This window comes from Adiantum capillus-veneris, chromosome 10 (assembly GCF_014529385.1).
Source record: "Adiantum capillus-veneris isolate H3 chromosome 10, ASM1452938v2, whole genome shotgun sequence".
Lineage (NCBI taxonomy): Eukaryota > Viridiplantae > Streptophyta > Polypodiopsida > Polypodiales > Pteridaceae > Adiantum > Adiantum capillus-veneris.
This window is the reverse complement of record NC_140940.1, coordinates 155,375,269-155,395,827: the sequence shown is the minus strand read 5'-3', so window position 1 is coordinate 155,395,827 and position 20,559 is coordinate 155,375,269. Positions and strand designations below refer to the sequence as shown.

The window sequence follows — 20,559 nt, the reverse complement described above, 5'->3', positions numbered from 1 at the left end:
TTTATGAGAATTAGAATTAGATATTTATTATTATGACACACATTTCCTTAATCTGAGTTCTCATATCTTTCATGCATTTATAGGTTGGCTTATCGCCTAATAGAATCTTGACTTGTAATCCCAGACTCTTGAGATCAAGAGTGGATAGGTTCTTAACATGAGTGTAGATGGCGGGAACAACCTGAAGCAGGCGGCTAGCGGATACCAAAAGCTTTCAAAAGTAGTAACCAGAGAGTTACTACAGTCAGTCAAACAACAGCCCGAGGGCCTATAAATAGGACCCACTATTCATTTTTGGGACATCTTTTGATCATGTGCTCTCTTGGTCTTGAGCACTTTGATGTCTAGATCTCTTATAATCTCAAAGCCATGTTATCGTATCTTGAGCCATTTACTGGTTTACTTTGTACTTTCCAATATCACTGCAAGTTGTACTCTGATTATTCTTATGAATACAATTTCTATGTATATTGTCATTTCATTCCCAGTTCTGTCTTTAGTATTCTGAAGTCTAATTTGAACTTTCCAAATATGATATCAGTAACTCTAAGTACCAACCTAGAATAGTTGTATGAACATATCCATCTCATTCCATTTTGGCGATCACGGTGGTTTGAGCTAAGTTGCTATAAGACAGACAAACTATCTCCCAGTTGATTTTATAGCTACTGCATATCAGCGATGCCACGTGGAACGAGCACACGAGGTCAACGACCAACCACTTGATCAACGCAGATTGAGTCAGTCCGATTCCAGAAGAGTTAAAGCTGGGCTCTGACACTGATCAACAGCCTGGAAAGGAGACTGATGTTGCCCCAGGATCGGGCAATATTGAGGAATCATGGGATTCACATCATTCTAGTCATTCCAGACAAAGGAGAACTGAACGGGCTGAGAGGATAAGTAGGTCTCATGGATCTCAAAAAGGTCGCAAACATACCGATGAAAGTGAAGGAAGCAAAAGCCCGACATTGATCATTATAGTAAGAAGAAGTCCAGAGACAGAAAGCCAGTACACAAAACCAAAGTAAATCGAAGCAATGAACATTTTGACAATCTGAAGATTTATTTCCCAGTATTCAAATGTGGCAAACGAGATGATCTTGATGTACACATCCAAGACTTTGAGAAATATGTAGAATTGAAAGACATTGATGAAGATGAATGGGGAGAATACTTCCCATAGACTCTGAAGGAGGTAGCCTGCAGCTTGTCGATTATAATCATTTAGCAAGCTTATTAAGACCTTCAAGTTGGAATATTCGGATAACAAGGGGGAAGAAGACATTACGTGCGAGCTTGATAAGATCAAGCAAGGGAAGTTGTCAGTCAGGAGCTATGTGGAGAAAATCAAAGAACTGACTAGACAACTACAAGAACCTCCCTCGGAGAAATGAATGAGAGCCTGGTTTTTAAATGGATTTCGAAGTAAGAAACTGAGAGAGCAAGAAGTACCAGCACCAACTAAGAGTTCAATGATATGGTAGAGAGAGCACTAAAAATTGGAGCAACAAGCTAAGAAGGAAAGGGGCCATAAGAGAAGACAGTCCAGTGACAATGAGTCTTCTACAAAAGAAAGTTCTCGGTCTAGTTTGAGCTCTAGTACGTCTAAACGTGAATCAGATAACAAGGGTAAAGGGAAAAAGAAGGAGTCATGGACCAAGAAGATAGAGGAGATGTCTAGATAGATCGTTGAAATAGCAAAAACAAGACCCTCAGTAAAGAAAGTGGAGATCTGGTGTTCCAAGTGTAGATCAAAGGATCATATGTCTAGTGAGTGCTCTCAGTGCACCTATTGTAAAGCCTTTGGTCACATTTTGAATATTTGTGTAATCAAGATTCACCATTTCAAGAAAGGAAAGGATCTGTCGATGATCGATGATCGCACTCATGAATCCTAAAGCACCCACGGCTATGTGGGGAAAATGAATGAAAAAAATATTAAAAAGAACCTTGTCAATGAATTGGACCAGCGAACGCATGTGTGCCACATCACAGTCGGTGCATACAAATCCGAGACGGGCAGAGAGTGGAGCATTCATGGTGATATGAAGGGTTCACCAATCCACACTTTATGCGCATACTTCTATAGAAAACCCCGCGAGCTCACAATCGACTACCCGTCTCTGTATACACCAACACCTTCAACAATCACCATCCCTGAGAGGCCTCAATACTCTCTTTACGGCTCGTTTTAATGACCACAAGTAAGTCGTCCTCTCTGCAAACATCCTTGTCTAAATCTTGTATGGAAAGTAAGCCCACCTCACAATGCATGCAAGAGACACTTAACACAATGAAAACAGAAACATAAAGCTTAAAAGCATCTCTCACAGAAGCCATTAGTGTGGTCCAACACATTAAAATGGCCAAGTATGTGTTTCAAGAAAGATAGCAGGACTTGCTCAAGCTATGGGGTTTGGAAGTCGTTGTAGATGTTGTTGCACTTCCATTCGATGCTCAGATCACACAACAGATATTGGCCTCATACCAAGCGGACAAGGGGTATAGCTATTGTCAATGGCAAAACAGTGGAATTAACACTGGGGGAGTTAGCCCATGTGTTCAGAATTCCAGACACACAGAAACCCATACAAGCTACCTCCAATGAAGTGAGCAGGTTTTTGAAAGAAGACGACCATTCCAGAAAGAAGCACAAGGATGGTGCTCAAGGCATTGTAGTTGTTGCATTGGAACATACTGCTACAGCTTTGGAATCTTGTGCGGACATCGGAGGGCAAATACAAGAGATAAAAGGAAGCAGTGGAGCTACCTTTGATACCAACACTTTTTGAAAATTTTGGTATATACCAAAATACAAGAAAAAGGAGGAGGAATGTAGAAGGCGAGAACCACCTCTAGCAGGCAAGCAGATACCAAAAGCTTCCAAAAGCAATAACTAGAAATTACCAAGGTAACCGACAATGCACAATCAATCAAACACCAGTCCGAGGGCAATAGGACCCACTATTCATGTTCGAGACATCTTGTAATCTTGCGCTCTCTTTGTCTTGAGCACTTTGATCTCTAGATCTCTTGTAATCTCAAAGCCCTATTATTATATCTTGAGCCCTTTACTCGTATACTTTGTACTTTCTAGTATCACTGCCATTTGTACTCTGATTATTCTTATGAATACAATTTCAATTCCAATTTCTGTGTCTATTGTCATTTCATTCCTAGTTTTGTCTTCCAATATTCTGAAGTCTCATTTGAACTTTCCAAGTCCGATATCGCTAACTCTAAGTACCATCCTGCAATGGTTGTCTGAACATATCTAGCTCATTCCAATGAGGGTTTACCATAACATCTTCATTGGTAAGGAACCATGTAGGCACCCAGTCCAAAACCAACACACAACTAGATGAGGTGGTAGTTGACAAAGCTGCTGATCATGTTAGTTTATTGACTTCCAATATTGAGCCATTCTACGAGCTCCGACAAATAGGATCTCAAACCTCTCCAAATCAATATACATTGTCTCATCATGGAGAATTTTTTGAATTTGAAGAGCTCTTGTCTTTTAAGCCTTTTGTCGAGTATTACTAGAGCAATAGTGTGGTGTGAATCTCAATCCGAGCAAGAATTGACCCAAACGCATTTACCATTGTTCTGAAGCTAATTCATTGGCCTGTATAAAACAAGGGCTTGTTATGTAGTCATCTCAATGGAACGAGACTGTTTTTGTTTTTGTTCTTTAGATTGAGTCTATTGTTGTTCCTCTTGTTGCTCATCTGACCAGACTGGGTCTGATCCTACTGCTCAGTCTGACTACCAGGTTGATTGTCTTGGTTGTCTAAGTGAGTACCCCTGATTGTCCGGTCTTCGTAGTTGTTGAACTTGGAGGGGGTTGATCATTATCATTATGATCATTACTATCATGATCGGCTATAGTGCCATCTCTCCACTCCTGGTCATCATCATTCTCTTCCTCATCGTCACCAGCATCCTGGTTCTTGATATATTCCACCAACACTTGGTTTATTAAGGCTGTTGTGTACTGCTCAGATTTATCTTCAAGATTAGATTTCATTGATTCTACTAAGTTCTATAAATCCTCCATATTCAAAGTAAGGTTGCCATAAGCATTATATCTACCAGGGATTGATATATATATTTCTCTGTTATAGCCTGCTTCAGGGTGTTATGATTGGCAAGTAACACTCGACCTTCTACAACAAAATTCAGCTTGTCAGTCTTTCGATGCATGCCACCTCAGCAGTTTGAATCCGAGGCTTGCTTGGATGAGCCAGTGAGCACCATGTCAATAGTCGGAATTGAGCAAGCATGCGACACATTAGCTTGTAGAATGTTGATCGTTGGCTGCAATGATGGAGCACCACCTCAGCAGTCGGAATCAACTATGCAACTCAATTGTGCATTGTACGTGATCAACCAGGCCCCACGGCCAGGAATGGTCATCCACTGACCATTCCCTTTAAAAAGTGCTCCCACCATGGCTCCCGAGATCCACCAATCGCCATGTGGTCACCCTTTCTTTCAGGGAATGGTCATCTCTCGGCATCCAACGGTCGCCATGTGGTCGCCCTTTCTTTGAGGGAATGGTCATGTGGATGACCATTCCCTACTACAAAAACAAAAGTAACGTGTGTGTTTTCGATAACACACGGGCGTTCAATCCGTTGAAGAGAAAAATAAAAACTAATGAATGGTAGTGAGGGAAGTGCACAACACATTTTTAGACCATGCGCAAATTCAAGTGGGGCAAAAAAAAAAAGGTGGGAATTGTTCGATATGTTTTAAAACTCTGACCCACTATAAAAAATATAACATTACCAAAACTACCTTGAAAGTTGTGGAAATTCATAAAATACCCCTCAAATGTCAAAATTCCAATATACCCCTCTTATTTGCCCCAAAATGCCCACTAGTGCAAACGCACTACGTAGCACTCCAAACATACTACTTACCACTGCGATCCAATTGCAATATCTCATTCTTCTCACTACCTCCGAAAAAAAAACTCTCTAAACGTAGCACAAACGCATTATATATAGGTCTCTTGATGTTGCCTCCTGTTCGTGCCTGGCGGCTATGGACGTGCGACACAACCCAACGTTCACATCTTGGACCCACACGTGTTGCTGCAGCGCGCCGCAGGAGCCAGCAACGCCGCCTCTGTGAGGCGGACAGAGAGTGTATGTGTGTTCCACAGAGAACCACTTGTCCCGCCGCCACCTACGACCAACGATTTCTTAAAAAACGTCCAAACATACTCCCCTGTTGATCGGTCCATTGTTATATCATGAAACTAACAATTCATTATTGGTAGACACAAATGATACCATTTGTCAACTTCTTCGTGAAGTTCTATCTAAGATACTTAAAAATATGGAACGTCGTTATAAAAAAGGATAGACTATGTTGTCCCCAAAGAGTTGGTCTAACGGTAAGGCTTTGGCCTCTCAACCTACGGGTTGTGGGTTCAAATACCCTGTTGGGTCACACTCTCGAGGGACACCTTGTGCTCACTTGGTGTTCACGTTGCTAGGGCTCTTGCCCTTGGACACTCGAGTGCATCCTCCTCCTGGGGTGGGTCACCCGAGGAGGAGTTTCCTAGCTGGTTGCTACGAGTTCTCTCCGTCGTTCCCAGCATGTGGTGCATCAATTAGGTGGCCATGGTGATGCCTACGCGTGGCTCTTGCCCGATGGTACGCGGCCCTTGCCCGACCATGTAACATGGCTAATATTTGGAAGGGATAAGCACCTCCCCCTGTGGGCCCTCTGGTGTGTCGGAAAAAAAAAAAAAGGATAGACTATGTGAATATATATTGGAGCAATCCATCCGAAGTTCGTACAAGGAACTTTTAAAATGTCAAGGACTTCGAAATTTCCACAACAAACAGGAGCATTTTGGTAATCTTCCCTAATGGTATAATGCAACCACAACATATAACTAGTATGGCCGGCGGACTTAGCCCGCCTCTCTCTCTCTCTCTCTCTCTCTCTCTCTCTCTCTCTGTGTGTGTGTGTGTGTGTGTGTGTGTGTGTGTGTGCGCGCGCTGTGTGCCGGAGGCGTAGGGAACACTGCTGGATCAAGGTGCTTCCACCACGTGTTTTTTTTTTTTGTGGGAGGGAATCCCCCCCCCCCCCCCCCCCCCCCCCCCCCCCCCCCCCCAAAACTCCCTTTTTATAATTGTACAGATTGTCAATTAGGCGGAGAAATTGCTATTTTGGGTTTGCATTTCATGAGCCATAAATCGCATTGTAGATTTTGCAAACTTGAAAGAGAAGGAGAGCAAATGTGTGCTGAGGATAGTCACATGGGAGCACAAAATGAAAACAAAGAAAAGAGGAATGGGAATGGGTGTAAAATACCTGCCCCTCTGACTACATTCTCGCAATTATCACATGGAACAAGGATTGGAACGTGAAGAATATGGACCCAAAAATGGGAGACATTCCCTATGACTATGGCTTGTGCTACAAAAAAAAAAAGGAAAAAAGAAGACCAGAGTCCAAAATGAGCATCCCTTGTATAATTTCTATTATATTTCTTTTATCTAAATCGCCGTCACAAAATCATGCACATTGATAAACTTAGTACAATATAAATGATGACTTCATCCAGTATCTAGAGTCAAAGGCGTTTGATGATGATGATAGTGAATTTACATGTTCCTATTGCACAAAATACAGCTGCCCCCCAATGGGCACTCTCATCCTGAAGAATCAAGATACAAGGGGTGCAAGTTCCATGTGCACCTTATTATCTTGATCAATCACAACCAAATACACAGGATCCACTTTAATGGTACTTTCCACATGAACCTGCAACAAAAATTAGCATTGTTAGAACTCCTCCACAGCATAGAGAATTATGAAAGAAACACGATGACAACCTACCTGTAGTGGGGAGTAGGAAGACAAGTGTCTTAACAACACAAGGTGAAAGGCCCGTGAAAGGCCGCCAAAAAACTCCAACTATGAGATCCAAGTATATCTACATGCTAACCCCAGCAATTGCCACACCAAAGATAAAAAATAGGACATAAGTCTTAGCCCCCTTATTTTCCCAAGTCAATTTATAAAACACACACCAGTTCAAACACACCAACAAGATAATGCCCTTTCTCAAGGCATAGTCCGACTGTAAATAACCCTTTTTTAGCACTCTCCTGTTGCTCACCGATAGCTTCATCAGCCTTATTCACCTCTTCACGAATTATTGGGAAGAGGAAACAAGAACAGACATGTAACTAAGTAATTTGTGTTTGTTCAGTATTAAGACACCCAGGCTGAACAACATTCTCACTCATTTGTGTACCGCAAGACGACATTATTCACATTGAGGAACATACCCACTCCCAATGTATCACGAGCATCCTCTTTAGCTACAACCCTTCTGGCAAACAAGAACAGCCTCTCTCTCTCTCTCTCTCTCTCTCTCTCTCTCTCTCTCTCCGGCGTTTAGTGCGACGGAAGAAGCGGGCCTTTTTAGCCCAGATGGAACGTGATTTGTATCAGCTCTCTTTGAGCCGAGATTCAGGTGAGGCCTGGCGTCTCTTCCATGAGCACTAACCTCCTCCAGTGATTACCTCTCCCGAGATTTGGGGTCAATATGCAGCATCATTATATACAGTACCTGGGCAACCACCATTACCAAACCCTCTAGAGCCATGTCCAGCCACTAGTACCTTCTTTACCGCTGAGATGGTGAAGAACGCCATTGACAGGATGAGGACTAGGAGAGCATATGATCATGATGGTTTGGTGGCAGAGCACTTGATACATGCTAGAGATTTACTGTCAGAGGTTCTTGCGCGGTTGTTTAACCGTGTCATGTGTGAGGGACCACCCGAGTCCTGGAGATTATCTACTATTGTACCTCTTTTCAAGGCAGGGGACCCCATGGTACCAGGGAACTACCGTACTATTATGATAGGGCACACATTGGCACGGTTGTATGCATCCATTCTTGAACAGCAACTGAGTAAATGGGCAGAAAATGAGGGCATACGAGCAGCAGTAAGGCTGGATTCAGGAGGGGTTTCTCCACTTTGGACCATATTCTTACACTCAGAGCCATTATTGAGGAGGGTCGGGCACATGGGAGACGGATGTATTGTTGCTTTGTGGACTTCCGCAAGGCATTTGACACAGTGCCGAGGGCCAGATTGATGCACACGCTACTGAAGTTGGGAGTACCCACAGAGATCATATGGGGGATCATGGCTTTATATGGCTCAGTGACTGGCCAGGTACGCACTCCTGAGGGGATTTCTGACATTGTTCATTCCACTATTGGAGTGAAACAGGGGTGTCCTTTGTCCCCTACACTTTTTGGTATGTATGTAGATGAGGTCTCTGACTACATTGACAGAGAGGGTGACCAAGGCGCTCAACTGGCAGGGACATGGATCCCTTTATTATTATATGCTGATGATATTGTGTTAATGTCAGAGTCGCCAGAGGGCATGCAAAGACATTTGGATGCATTGCACAACTTTGCAAAGGATAGTGGACTGTCTGTGAACCTTGGTAAAACCAAGGTTATGGTGTTTAACACCACACCACAGTGGGTCAAGAGATCGGCACCTACACTCGTATATGGCCAGGACACTGTGGAGTACACAGATGAATATACATATCTGGGGGTGGTATTCACGGGACCGAGGTTTACCCTGAGGAGAGCAGCAGAGACTAGACTATCTAGAGCCTATGCGGCATTAGGAGGGCTAGAGAGGATGTGTTCGCAGGTTCAGTTTCAAGAACCACGAACAAAACTATGTCTCTTTGATACTTTGGTTGCTTCAGCTATGCTTTATGGGGTCCAAGTTTGGGGACCATCTGTGAATCATGACAGTTGGAGGAACATGGAGAGACCCTTGGTATTTATGATATCCCGGATGATTAGAGCCAAGGCCTCTGTACCACATGCGATTATTCGAGCGGAGGTAGCTGCCCCTCCTATAGAGATTGAGGCTCTTACCAGATCAGTGTCCTTTATGCACAGTCTATGGGATACACATAGAGGCAGATATACTAGACTGGCTCTTGAGTCCTCTAGACAGTTAGCGATGCAGGGAGATGCATCATGTTGGTATGCACAGATGACCTCATGGTTTCAGAGGCATGGTCTCAGCGTGGATAGATTGCCTCCCTTTCAGTATTCCCTAGATGCACCCTCCCTGCCAGTCACACGGACGGAGATCACTAGACTCATTCGTCAGGATCTTATACAGTTGGACACCAGGAGGACATGGGTAGAGCCGATACAGGAGTTGGGCACGAAGATGGCTTTCTACAAAGAGCACCTTCTCCAACTTTCAGGGGATGGGTTTGTGACTCGTTTGAACTACATGGACACTCATTTATCTCATGGTCTGCGATGTGCTATTGGTCAGATTCGCACATCCTCACACTAGCTGGAGATTGAGACGGGTAGATTCAGAGGGATACCACCAGAGTCTAGGATATGTCAACTATGCGGTTGAGAGCCAGAGACAGAGCTACACTACATATGCCACTGCACTGTGTATTATGAGATACGAGGGCACTTCCATTGCTTATTCAGGGAGGGTTTTGGACCCCTAGATAGAGTCATGAGGTATCAGGACCAGAGATGCCTTGGCTTATATCTACTTGAGCTACACCGACATAGAGACAGTCTGTTGGGGAGACATGGAGTATGACAGTCGCAGAGACAAATCACAGACTTCTTTGGATCGAGGGAGCCAAGAGACCAACCACCAGCACAGGGTTGTACCCGCATTCATACCAGAGGCACCCTCATTGACAGGGCGATTGAGCTTGGGAGATCGAGACGACCACGACCGAGACACAGGAGCACACTACATCGACGGAGACTCCAGCAGAGGATCAGAGGCATTCTAGCACGACACCCAGATTGTCATTGAGGGCCTATTCTACATTTTCACATCACATTTCACACTTCATTTCAGTTTTCATTTTTACTTTCAGTACTTTTTGTACTTGTACTTCAGACATTGTATTAGATTCACCACTTTGTATCTGATGGTCTCATAGGTCATTTTGGCCTTTTGAAGACGTTAATATATCATTTCATTTCATTTCATTTCTCTCTCTCTCTCTCTCTCTCTCTCTCTCTCTCTCTCTCTCTCTCTCTCTCTCAGAAAGTGATGGCGTCGTGAGGGGCTGAGCATCTGACAGCGCAGAAAATGCTCCCAAAGGGTCACATTCGACTTTGGTATGAGCGTGTGCTACATAAGCAACCAGCAGCCCGTACGATACTCCAAAGTCTCCAGGGCTATGCACGCAAAATTTTGTCTAGTGTCATACCAAGGGTAGGATCGGGCAGGGCAAAGGGCCAGGACGGACATGTAGTCAAGGGGGTCCCTATATTTAGTAGGCCAAGGGCCTATATAGGGCATGGCTGGGTGGTGATGAGCATGCTCCAGTCCCCTCTGTCTTACATCCAGCCATACGATCTGTTAAACGATCGTAGAATAAAGTGTATTTTAACACAAGCAAGGGGGCAGCTTAAGCAGAGGGCCAACATGTCAATGTCAAGTTCGCGTGCACAAAGGGGGTGCTTGGTTATTGCAAGCAAGGGGGGAGCCTCGTTTGGGGGGCCGCTTGTGTGTGGACATGTACTGAGGCTCTCTCTCTCTCTCTCTCTCTCTCTCTCTCTCTCTCTCTCAAGGTTCTGTCTCGCAGCAGGTGCAAGGTGCAGGGTAGCAAGAGGTAGCACGCAGGGCAATTCATTTTTGCATGTGTTAGGGTTTCGAGCATCAGGAGGCAGCGCGCAGGGAGATTCTCTCTCTATGCAGATGACGCAACAGATGCAAGGCAGCAAGAGCTGACGCACGCAGGGCAGCAAGAGGTGACGTAGGTGACGCAGCAAGTACAAGGCGCAAGGCGCGGAGAGACTGCAGCAGGTTCACCGCGCAGGCTAAAGAGGGCGCAGGTGCAGGACACGCAGAGGCTGCAGCAGGCGAGCTTCTCCCACAGAGGGGGCTGCGCGTGGATTGAGCCAGCGCCCAACAGGGGCCTGTCTGAGCCATGAGTTGACTCTGCTGGGGGGGGGGGGGGGGGGGGGGACACGTGCATTTTTCTACCACTGCGTAGGACAGCGAGTGCAAGGTCTTCATTTGAGTTGCCTCGGTTGCTTACGCCCGTAGTGGGCTGAATTGATGTATACACCCGCATCGGGGGGTTTGCCGAGCTGAGGAGGATACACCCTCGCTCGCCTATCCTTGTTTTTGGATAGGTTTCTAGTGTGCCCTGCCCGCATGGACTCAGCCGAGCCAGAGCATCGAGCTATATCCGCATCGCCAATGGAGGCCATGAGCGCTTCGCCAGTGGAGGCCATGAGCACTTCGCCAATGGAGGCCATGATCATTTCGCCGATATGTAAGCCCCATACGAAGGAAACCTTTGCGCCTACAAACAAGCGGATAACACAAATGGAAAGGGAGATGAAAGAATGGAAAGCAGAGACGGAGGGATGGTGGAAAGAGAAGGCCAACCTTCTTCAAATGTTTCTTAATGAAAGTGCGTAATGGAAGAAGGAGAAAGAGGACTTGCACGCAGAGCTACAAGCATTTAAGGCGGATTCACAGGCACTTAGAGAAGAGGTCACAGCCCTCAAGCGAGAACTTGCGGATAGAGTAAGCAGTGGACTGGAAGAAGGGGAATTTCAGCCCTCGGTGATAGACGAGATCAAGGTCATCAAGGAGCAGGTACGGATGATCACAGAGGAGGAGAAACAGAAGGTGGTAAAGACATCTTCGTGGATGGATGTGATCACGAAGACACAGAAGAAGACGGATGAGGCCGAGAAATGGATAGAAGTCGCTAAGAAAGGGAAAGGGAAAGAAACCACATCCGTCCCCACTCCTACAATCATCAACATGACTCTAGAAGAAGAGCATTGAAGGGAAATTAGAGCATTGCATATAAGAGTAACCGGTCTAAAAGACAGAGATGATGTGGAAGGGGAAGTTGAAGAACTTCTCCGCATGATGGGTAGTGAGGCTACTCATACAAAGGCGTGGAGGGTAGGGAAGAAGACACCTCTGAAGCACTATAACAGAAGACGCCCTGTGGTATCTAGTAGAAGTCCATTAACCTCATCAACCATACCTCCACATACGACATCCCCCATTCCTTCATCCGGTTCCACATCTTCCAGATCACCTTCTCCAGCAAAGCTCTCTCCTAGTCTGCTACAGCAGGCTATTGAGCAACAGGCTCAACAAGGGGCAATGGAGGCGTTGGCTAGTGTGTTGGCCAAGGTAAACATCAAGTTCCCCACCTTCAAAGGACTATTCTCGGAAGATGCGGACGACCATGCACGCAGGTTCGTATCTCTCTGTTGAGGACGTGGTCTTAACAGGGAAGATGCTTATCTGGTACTTTTTCCATCAACCTTGGATGGCTTAGCAGACAAATGGTACAGCCAGTTTGCAGAGAATCATTTTTCAACTTGGGCAGACTTAAGACAACAGTTCTGTGCAGCTTTTAGGCCGGGCGACTACCAAGAGAAAGTGTTGGATGAGTTGGCCAACATGGTGCTCCAACCAGAGGAGACTTTTGCAGAGCTTATGACCAAAACCAAGTCTCTGGTTGCCAAGCTTCCCCAGCAACCCGGTGAATTCATGGTTAAGAAGTGGGTGGAGAAGGCGCTTCCCAAAATCTCTCAACAAAAACTCCGGGAGAGCCTCCGACCCGACGCCACTTTGGAGGAATTCATCGCCGCTGCTACGAGGATAGAAGGGGCTAGGAAGCTGTTCACCAGCCCCCCTCACATAGAGACCCCCTCTGTGTTTTTGGACAATCCTTCTGATCCTTTATCTTCTTTACGCAGGGAACTGGAAGCCCTAAAGTTACAGCGAGCTCTTCAAGAGGAGAGATCCTTCTCTCTTAGACAGGAGAAGCCCCCACATCAAGAGGCTTATGATCAACTTAAAAGAGAGCTAGAAGAGCTCAGGTCTCAGCAGGAGACTAAGGCTATGGTATGGTGTAGCTCATGTCGATCTCCAGGGCATCCTTCTTAGGACTGCCCACTTCGAGCTTACTGCCATTTCTGCGAGAAGCCTGGCCATGATGACAAAGAGTGCTATTATCTGAAGGGAATGCGGCAACTACAACAGAGCCTCGCCCCCAACCTTCAACAAGGGTTGACACCTACATCCAACATGGTTTCACCCTATGGTCATCAACACCCTATGCCACCTCTGCTGACAACACCTTCTATGCAAGGTATGCACAACAACTTCGCATCTCCCAATTTTTATCATGCTAATGCTCCCTCAACCCCTCAGAGCTTCTACACGTCACCCTCAAACTCCATGCAACAACCACCTCGTCCGCCGTTCCGTCCCTCCAATCGGCCCATTTTATGCTACAGATGTGGAGAGTATGGGCATTATCAGAGCAAATGCCCTATGCCAGAAGGCTCTCCTCCGTGCCAACTTTGCCCTGAGGCTCAGGATCACTACACTAAGGATTGTCCTAAACAACGCGCCTCTACCTCTGCGAGCCCAAGTCAGAGCCAACCGGAATTCACCTTTCCCAAGATCAATTTGATAGCAGTTAGTACCAACCCCAAGCCACCACTTTCTGCCCATATGATTGCCTCTCAAGACAAGTTGCAGCTGGTAGAGGAGCCAGCTGGTGTCCTCACACGAGCTCAGAGGGCAGCCCTCGGCCTCAATCTTCCAGCACGTACAGCCCTTTCCTCCCCAATGTCTACACCTCCTCCAGCAGCTGACATGCCATCCCCTAGTGCTAAGAAAGGATCTTTTACTATGCTTTCCGATATTGATGGGGCTTTCTTAGAAGCAGTTGCTGACTTACAAAAGATCAAGGAAACTGAGAAGACACTGATCCCAAGAGAAAAACCTACAGCAGAGACTATATTGAAGAATACCTTTCAGCCAGTGTCATTGTATGACATGCTTCGACTTGATGCAAATTTTCGAAGTGACATCCTTGCCATCATTCAATCTCTGTACCCTGGTGCAGGGTCTAGTGGCGGGCACCTCCCAGTGCAGCCCTCCGAATCCTACATGATATCCTATCCCGAAGCTTCACTTACTGATTACAGGAGTCCGCGTCTAACCGTTTCTATTATGAGCCGCGAATTCTCAGGGGTCATAGTAGATGGTGGGTCGGGTATCAACCTGATGCCTGAATTCACTATGCTGGCATTGGGTCTCCAGCCCACTAGGCCTGCCCCATTCACAGTGACTTTGGCCGACCAGAGGACTGTCTACCCCTTGGGCATTGTAGAAAAGGTGCCTCTGCAGGTTCAAGATTTCACATTCAGCTTGGATTTTGTGGTGGTTCGCCTTCCCCAGGTAGAAGGCGGCTTCCCATTGCTCATTGGCAGACCATGGCTACGACACACGAAAGCACTACATGATTGGGGAAACGATGCAATGTGGATACGAACCCCTGGCTCCCCAATGCAACCGATTCGCCTTGAAGGTGGAATGGATCCGGTGGTGCATCATAGTTCCCTGTCCATGGAGTCCAATCCCGAACTGGAACAACCTACTCTGCCTGACGGGTCAGATGAGGATCTGTTGGAATGGTTGGATGCTACCAAATCTATGCCCTGTTTTGGAGTTTCAATTCACTCTTTGCTTGAAGGTACACCCTCTTCCAATGTTTCCAAGGTAACTAAACCTTATGAGCCACATGAGCCAGCTCAAGAGTTGAAGGTCACAGAAGATACTCCTGATGCGCTCTCGGTGAAAGCCCTCTTGATAAAAGCCGTTGAATTTGGAAAGCCAAGTAAAAAGTATATAAGCAAAAAGAAATCTCCCCTACAAGAGTTCAACCCCCTTCAAACATCAGCCCCATTGGTGTCTGCTTCTCCAACCATTACGAAGCTAACCTCTGTGTCTAGCCAACTCCCTTCACAGAGCAGGTCCTGCTTGATGAATTCCCTACTCCTGCTCATTGTCTTGCTGAGAATAGTTGGTTCTGTCCTCAACCTGCACTTTTATAATACCCTAACCCTACTCGCCCCTACCCACCCTCCCCCTTCGCCTCGCCCCTACCCACCCCCTCACCCCCCCTCGCCCCTACCCTATCCCTACTCGCCCCTACCCACCCCCTCACACACCCTCGCCCCTACCCTCCCCTCTCGCCCCTACCCACCCCCTATCGCCCCTACCCACCCCCTCACCCCCCCTCGCCCCTACCCTCACCCTCTCGCCCCTATCCTAAAACTCGCCCCCTACCCTCTCCCACACCCCCTCTCGCCCCTACCCACCCCCTCTCGCCCCTATCCTAAAACTCGCCCCCTACCCTCTCCCACACCCCCTCTCGCCCCTACCCACCCCCTCTCGCCCCTATCCTAAAACTCGCCCCCTACCCTCTCCTACACCCCCTCTCGCCCCTATCCTCACCTCTCGCCCCCTACCCTCTCCTATCCTCCCCTCTCGCCCCCTACCCTCTCCCACACCCCCTCTCGCCCCTATCCCCCCCTCTCGTCCTTATCCTCACCTCTCGCCCCCTACCCTCTCCTCTCCTCCCCTCTCGACCCCTACCCTCTCCCACACCCCCTCTCGCCCCTATCCTCCCCTCTCACCCCTACCCTCTCCCAGCACCCTCTCGCCCTAACGTCCCACTTTCGCCTGGTTCGAATTTACCCTACCTTAAATTACTCGCCCAGCCTAACGATTTAGCCGGAGAAATCTAACTTGTCTGCATCCTACTACTTTTCCATTGGCTACTCAGCGGCTTTGTTTGTCATCCTCTGTTTGTCATCAGACCTCACCTTGGCAGGGGTAGCAAGAAAAAGGTAGAGATGTAAGGAGAAAAGCTCGGGTTGAACAATCAGAGAGCGAGGCAGATGAAGTATCTGCAAGCGGCAGCAGCCATGACATAGATGACTTTACCTCCAGTGACCCAAGTGATGAAAGCTACAAAGCAGAATCAGCAGCATCTGAGGATTGAGATGTAGATGTAAATTCAGAGTCAGGTGCTTCCAGTGATCCAGAGGAACAATCAAAGGTGGCTCAGAAAAAAGAAAAGCCGCAAATTATCACTCATGAAATCAAGAGGCCTGCTTCTTCAAAAAATCGCACAGCATTTTCATTACATTTTCATATGCAGCAACCTCGACCATCTCTCAGTGAGGTGCTTTCGACTGCTCAGCTACGGACTCTGGGTCTCACAGAATTGGCTGATGCAAATTTTACCTGATACTATTCCAGCAGAACTCACTCCGCCACATACGCAGCTATGGAGGGATCCCTGCGAGTTGCCGAGAGTGCCATCGCAGATCGAGATGCAACGATTTTTGCACTACAGTAGGCATTGAAGATAAAGTCGAGAATTATTGATGACCTCAAAGCACAGGTGCAAGGATTTCAAGAAATGCTTATGTATGATAACAGGCCTACCCAGGCTACTGTGGGATATGGATGGACTAGGCCAGGGATACAGGTCCAGAATCCAGCCACCTTTGCAGCGCCAGCAGGTCCCTCTCAGCAATCTCAGCAGTTCATGGGACACTACCCAGCAGGTCCCTCTCAGCCCTCTCAGCAGTTCATGGGACACTACCCACAGCCCCAGGTCCAGTACTTCACTCAGCAAGAGTCTCAGATCCAGATGCCACACATGCAGAGCCAGAGTGTTCCTTGCTGTGACGGTGTTACTGGTGCACACCGCCACGGTTGCGTTACTAGGCGTCCGGAGTTCACTTCAGGGCAGGTACTCCCATCCGCTGTGCAGCAGATGGCTGGTACAACCACAGGAAATCAAGGTATGCAAAGCACAGGACAGCAACCGCATGGTTACACTATAGAGCAACCGCATGGTTACACTATAGATCTGATGGCTCCTCCCGATCCGGAAGCTTCTGGAGCAGCAGTGGGGACGACCCTTTCCCTTGGGTGACAGGACTGTGCTCTTACCTCATCTTTCATGGTACATATAGTTACTTTTGCAGTTTCATTCAGTTTTGGCTCACCGAGATGGTGACCAGTCTTGTGGCGGGCAACCTGTAGCCTGCTACAGTGTCACTTCACAGGACAGGCAGTTGGACAGTTAGCTACAGTTGGTCTGGTTCACACTGGACGGACCCTTTGGCTGGGAGTGACACGTGGCAGGGTACCTACGGTGGTCTAGTGGACGTCGTGGCCAGGTCACCACCACCACTCAGTTTGGAGATAGACTTAGCTGGCTGGACATTTATGGGCCGTTGGTGGCTCCTATGGTTGTACATATCAGTAGTCGTTTTGGGATAGTTCTATCTTATCTTGCACGTAGTCGTCTAGAGAGTCTTACACAGAGCACTGCTTCACCATCCCTGCACATCTGAGCCTCGACACCCATTTGTACCTGTGAGTCCTGGGCTGGAGCGGAGTGTGCTGCCACGCCAGAGTCTGAACAAGGTTCTTGGAGCTAGTCGAGTCCACATGTTCTGGTCCACTGTTGTGTCTCTGTTGTTATCCAGTGTTTCTGTGTTGTTATCCGTTGTTTCTGTGTTTCATTCTGTTTGAGAGAGTTTTCATTTGTTGAGTGAGATTGTCACGCACATTGCACTGGGGACACCCACACTGTAGAGAGCACGACACATTATCCGCGCTACAGTAACCAGGCTCATTCGCCAAGATTTGACTCAGCTAGACACCAAGAGGACATGGATACAACCAGCACAAGAGCTAGGCACGAAGATGGCTTTCTACAGAGAGCATCTCCTCCAGCTTACGAAGGATGGTTTTGTGACGAGGCCCAGCTACATGGACACCCACTTGTCTCATGGAATACGATGTGCTATTGGCCAGATTCCCACATCTTCACACAAGCTGCGGATCGAGACCGGGAGATACAATGGAATACCAGTAGAGGCTAGGACATGCCCCCTGTGTGACATCGAGCCTGAGACAGAGTTGCACTACACATGCCACTGCCCCGTCTACTACGAGATACGAGGCCACTTCCATTGCTTGTTCAGAGAGGGCTTTGGACCATTCGCTAGAGTCATGCGGTACGAGGATCAGAGATGCCTGGGTTTGTTTTTGCTTGAGCTGCGTAGACACAGAGAGAGCCTGATGAGAGGAGAGGCTAGCCAGTCTCAGAGACAGATCACAGACTTCTTTAGAGCTGCCACTGGACACCCGGAGGAGTTACTACCACAACAGAGCCCGTCGCTTTACACCAGAGGCATACTAATCGACCGAGCGACTCAGCTAGGGAGATCCAGACGCCGCTTCCATTGCTTGTTCAGAGAGGGCTTTGGACCATTCGCTAGAGTCATGCGGTACGAGGATCAGAGATGCCTGGGTTTGTTTTTGCTCGAGCTGCGTAGACACAGAGAGAGCCTGATGAGAGGAGAGGCTAGCCAGTCTCAGAGACAGATCATAGACTTCTTTAGAGCTGCCACTGGACACCCGGAGGAGTTACTACCACAACAGAGCCCGTCGCTTTACACCAGAGGCATACTAATCGACCGAGCGACTGAGCTAGGGAGATCCCGACGCCCACGACTGCGGAGGACTACACAACATCGACGGAGGCTGCATCAGAGGATTCGGATCACTTTGGCTCGACATGCACGACGCCCGGTCAGACTACTGACCATGGAGGAGATTGATGAGATCCGCCAGCGACGACCGATGCTGGATCTCCTGTGATTTACCCATCCCAGCTAGTTGTTTAGTTGCTTAGTCCACACCTAGCAGTTTAGGATTCCATAGTATTTTATTTTGTCATTTTGTCATTTTGTCATCTTGTTACTCTGACTTTGTATCAGATCCATCACATTGTAACTTTTTGGTCTCATAGGTCACTTTGGCCTTTTGAAGACATTAATATAACATTTCATTTCTCTAAAGCAGACATTTTTTAGTTTTTTCTTTTAGCTGGGTGGTGATGAGCATGCTCTAGTCCCCTCTGCCTTACATCCAGCCATACGATCTGTTAAACGATTGTACAATAAAGTGTATTTTAACACAAGCAAGGGAGCAGCTTAAGCAGAGGGCCAACATTTCAGTGTCGAGTTCGCGTGCACAAGGGGGTGCTTGGTTATTGCAAGCAAGGGGGGAGCCTCGTTTGGCTGGCCGCTTGTGTGGACATGTACTGAGGCTCTCTCTCTCTCTCTCTCTAAAGCACACATTTTTTAGCTTTTTTTTTTTAGCTGGGTGGTGATGAGCATGCTCCAGTCCCCTCTGTCTTACATCCAGCCATACGATCTGTTAAACGATCCTACAATAAAACGTATTTTAACACAAGCAAGGGGGCAACTTAAGCAGAGGGCCAACATTTCAGTGTCAAGTTCGCGTGCACAAAGGGGGTGCTTGGTTATTGCAAGCAAGGGGGGAGCCTCGTTTGGGGGGCAGCTTGTGTGTGGACATTTACTGAGGCGCTCTCTCTCTCTCTCTCTCTCTCTCTCTCTCTCTAAAGCACGCATTTTTTAGCTTTTTGTTTTTAGCTTCCATTCCCGCACACACTTGCCCTAGCTCTCACGCACACTCCCTCCTCATGCTCACATGTGAGAGAGGGAAGTCACTTCACTCCCATAAATCAAGCAAGAAGGTAGAAAAGGACAACAAGATGACAAGGGACGAAGTGGAGGCGGCCATCGAGCAAGCCATTTTGGCCTAGAAGAAAGAGACGGATAGTGCTCTGGATATCGTCAATACGGCCCTATCGGAGAAGATCACGGCTCTAGAGGTGGAGTGTGCCTCTCTCAAAAGTAAAGTGGCATCACAACATTAAGAAATCGACAAACTAAAGGAGGAGTTGGAGGACATGCCCTCCCGGACCAAGCTTGAAGGGGGAGAAATTCAGCATCCATGGTAGAAGAGCTGAATATCTTTAAGGCGCAAGTGCTCACCATCCAAGCGGAGGAGGAGGAGAAGGAACGGGAGACCTCTTCATGGGTAGAGGTGCTCACCCCCACCAAGAAGCAAGTAGAGGAAGCGGACCAATGGATCCAAGTGGCCAAAAAAGGTAAACATGAAACACCCACTCCCACCTCTATTATCAACATGACAATTGAGGAAGAGCAAAGGAGGAAATCACACGCTCTGCATGTACGAGTCACGGGTGTCAAGGACACCAACAATGTGGACAAGGAAGTGAAAAGCCTCTATGCACATATGGGAATCATGGTGCCAAAACACACAGGAGTATGGAGAGTGGGCAAGAAAGGAGGAGGTGATGCGGGATCCTTTAAGGAATGTGCTCTAATCATTCATTTCGCTACCATAGAAGAGAGGAAGGACTTCCTCAATAAGAGACCTACATTAAATCAAACAAGAATTTTCTTGGGAGATGATCTTATGTCGTACACATGAAAGAATGCATGCCCAAGATCTTGGCTGCCAGAGAGAAGGGCAGGCAAATCGATAGTACTTGACACACACACCGCATAACGGTACGCGACCTATGGGACCGACCTGAAGCTTGTGGTATGGAATTGCAACGCGTTACAATTGGATGTCGGAGCCTTCGAGGATACCTTCAACGGGAGGGACATCATTTTCTATTCAGAGACGCATCAAAGCCTAGAGAGCACACTCCGAGGGTCATTGGATACAGATGGGAGAGCACATGTAGACAAGTGGCTCGTAATGAGCATAGTAGAAG

General features: G+C 47.4%; 2 protein-coding genes across 4 annotated transcripts in view; one reads left to right on the top strand and one right to left on the bottom strand.

The window, feature by feature from the left end:
• Positions 1–6,478: 6,478 nt before the first annotated feature.
• Positions 6,479–20,559, bottom strand: part of LOC147449916 (uncharacterized) — a 76,579-nt gene continuing 62,498 nt past the window's right edge. For 2 of the 3 annotated variants that reach the window (XR_015189564.1, XM_086522734.1), the window contains one exon: positions 6,479–6,792. Coding sequence is in view for 2 of the 3 variants with exons in the window: in XM_086522734.1 (XP_086378860.1) it covers positions 6,694–6,792 (99 nt within the window). In the remaining variant the exon portion in view is untranslated. Of the gene's footprint in view, positions 6,793–6,867; positions 6,972–20,559 lie in introns of all 3 variants that reach the window. The other variant, XM_086522735.1, reaches the window with a different exon arrangement.
• On the top strand, positions 11,943–16,167 carry LOC147449917 (uncharacterized). The gene is made up of 2 exons (XM_086522558.1): positions 11,943–14,748; positions 15,938–16,167. Exons 1-2 carry the CDS (start codon positions 13,083–13,085, stop codon positions 16,165–16,167), a joined length of 1,896 nt encoding a protein of 631 aa, XP_086378684.1. The 5' UTR covers positions 11,943–13,082.

Coding starts and splice junctions, on each gene's coding strand:
- LOC147449917 (XM_086522558.1), top strand. CDS start 13,083: ATGCGGCAACTACAACAGAGCCTCGCCCCCAACCTTCAACAAGGGTTG. Junction 14,749..15,937: donor CGTTGAATTTGGAAAGCCAA/GTAAAAAGTATA, acceptor ATGTAAATTCAG/AGTCAGGTGCTTCCAGTGAT.